This window comes from Frankliniella occidentalis, unplaced genomic scaffold (genome assembly GCF_000697945.3).
Source record: "Frankliniella occidentalis isolate FOCC.00 unplaced genomic scaffold, Focc_3.1 Scaffold23, whole genome shotgun sequence".
In the NCBI taxonomy this organism is placed as follows: domain Eukaryota; kingdom Metazoa; phylum Arthropoda; class Insecta; order Thysanoptera; family Thripidae; genus Frankliniella; species Frankliniella occidentalis.
The window spans coordinates 1774069-1776643 of record NW_026267153.1 but is presented as its reverse complement, the minus strand read 5'-3'; the positions used below and the strand labels follow the sequence as shown (position 1 = coordinate 1776643).

The 2575-nt window shown below is 58.7% G+C and overlaps 1 protein-coding gene across 2 annotated transcripts in view; it reads right to left on the bottom strand.

Moving 5' to 3' along the window:
• The window catches only part of LOC113205073 (roundabout homolog 2-like), a 196423-nt gene that overhangs the window by 89640 nt on the left and 104208 nt on the right, over positions 1-2575 (bottom strand). For both annotated transcript variants that reach the window (XM_052264992.1, XM_052264993.1), the window contains one exon: positions 274-741. In XM_052264992.1, the coding sequence (XP_052120952.1) occupies positions 274-364 (91 nt within the window). In that variant the 5' untranslated portion in view covers positions 365-741. The remainder of the gene's footprint in view (positions 1-273; positions 742-2575) is intronic.

Genomic DNA, 2575 nt, shown 5'->3' with positions numbered 1-2575 from the left:
GGGGGGGGGAGCAGGCGACACCGACCAAACACTCCACCCACGTGAAACACAAGAAAAGAAGAGCAAAAGTCCTGCGCTCCCCCGCTCCCCTTCTATATACTTCCCCGACAGTTCTGATTCAACCGGAAAACAAAAGAAAGGGCCTTTCTCGCGTTGCTAAGGATTTGGCTGCCTTGAAAACCTGCGCAGGAATTTCTTCGCAATTCCAACGGATTTTCTCCGCATTACATGTTTGCAAGTGCTACCTAAATTACTACCAAGCAAGGGACTCACCTGCTTCGGCAAAGCTGAGGACGGCGACCAGGGCCAACGCCGCGATCCAAGAAGAGGGCGGGGTCATCGACGGCATCCTGGCCACCACCATGGCGACGATGAGGAGGTCCCGCGACGACGACGGAGACGACGACACGCTGAGAGGGTCGTCGATGTCGGGCAGGGGCAGGGTTATTCCATCACACACGCGAGAAGCACTTCACTTTTCGGTTCGACGCCGCTCCCGACCAATTAGGAGGTCATTACTTGGCTTGGCACAGCGCCCTGGGCCGGGCCACACACACACACACACACACACACTGACACGCGCGAACACCAACACCACAACGATACGTGGATTAATTATGCACTGCGACACACACACACACGCGGTCAGCTGCTGCTGCGGTACGGTGGTGCGCGACACCGCTGTTGTTGCTGTTGTAGTTGTGGTTGGTCCGGGGGACTGACTGCTGTGCTCCTGTGAACCTGCAAGCAGACAGAGACGGACAGGCTGGTCAGTGGCGATGCTAATCACCTTTGCGCGAGCTTTGTTTCCGCCCGCCGTGCGCGTCGCAGGCAGGCACCACCTCTGTGGCTCTGGCCTGGCCCGCACACACAGTGGACTGGCGCACACGTTCAAACACACACACACGGTGGCGCACAGGGGCACAGGCGCGCGAGTGTCATAGCAATGAAGTCCCTCTAGCAGCAGAGAGACTGCAAAGGGTATGAAACACAATCGACGAATAATACACACAAAGGAGGCATTGATTCCACTCGCAGCCTGAAAACAAAAAGACACACACACACACACGCACAGTAGTGGCGCTGCTGCGCTGCGCGCTGGAAATGACGCGCGGGACCCCCACCGCGTTTCTCGTGCATCGCGCGGAGCAGGGGTTCCTCAGAGTGACTTTAAGGCCCTAAGACACGTCGCCGAGCTGTGTTTCTCTCACACGGAGGAGGCCTTTCACAGTGGCACCTCCAGCTCCTTGTCTCTTTGTCTGCCTGTTTCTCTGTCCCTCTTGCACCTACACGCCACCTCCACCACCGGCAGGGCCGGCCGGCGCCTTCAAAGGGTGGCGAGCGCGCGCCGTGTGGCGTCCGGGGCACAGGCAGGAGCGTTAGGACCGCGCGGGCTGGAGGGGGGGAGGCCCCCCCCCCGGGCTGCAGCCCCGGGTCCGCCCGGGCCGGACAGGCGGCCCTGTGGGGTCCTGCGGGTCCTGGCGGGTCCTGCGGGTCCTGGCGGGTCCTGGCGGGTCCTGGCGGGCTGGGCCCCCCGCCCGCCTGCACACGCACGGCGCGTATTCCGATCACGTCCGCAGTCCTGCAGCCCCCGCCGCCCTGGCGCGCCGCCGCCACCGCCGCCTGCCCGGGCCTACGGCTGTCCGGCCCCTTGTCCTCGCTGAATTTCTCATTAAAATTTGTTGTTGGCCAAAATTCCACTCCGGCCTTGCCCACTGCTCCGCCTTGCTACGGCCCGGCGCGTTCCTCCGGGCACCCTCCGAAATAATGCAATAAAACACGGCGCACAGGTATGAGAAAATGTCTTTCAGGGCTCGCTCTTCACATCGCCAAAACAACATAAAAAGATGAGAAGTTTCGCAGCCCTAGTCACAGGAAGGGGCACAGCGAGGGCGCGGCTAAGCCCTTGACTCAGCAGATGGGGTGGGGATTGATTCTACGCACTCTGCTGCTGCAATGCAGAATGTCCGTGCCGTGCGCCCGAGATAGAGGGGGTGGGGAGGGGCGTCCCGGGACGCACCGTACCGTCCGCGCCGGCTACAAATCGTGTATTCAGTCGGAGGGAAATCGCTTTTCCGAGGTAGCGGGCGGCGGGCGCCACCGGGGCGCCACTACTGGACCAGATAGGGCGCGCGGCGTGACGGTGACGTGATGCTGGGCGTGACACAAAATACCCAGCAGTCGCTGCAAGGCACACGAACGGGGCAAAGGCAACAAAACATTCCATCAAGGAGTCTGGACTCCAGATACCTGAACGATGCGTAAAGTAATTGTTTAAAGCACTCAAATAATGCCTACATATGCTCCCAAAATAGCAGGTACTTGAACTAAAGTGTATGTTCTTTTTCGAACGCTTGCATGCACTTGAGTAAACCGCACAGTCGTTTCAATAAAATGCACTGGATTTGACAATGTTGTCAGCACAAAACAGTGCAAATTTGTCAAATGTGAAATTATTCTTTTAGCAATGGATTTATTTTCCCACTCTAAATTTTGGTTTTGCTTTTGGGGCCGGGGTGGGGGGCAGGGAGAGGAAAAGGAGAGAGAAAAGGAGTAAGAGAGAGAGAGGGAGAGG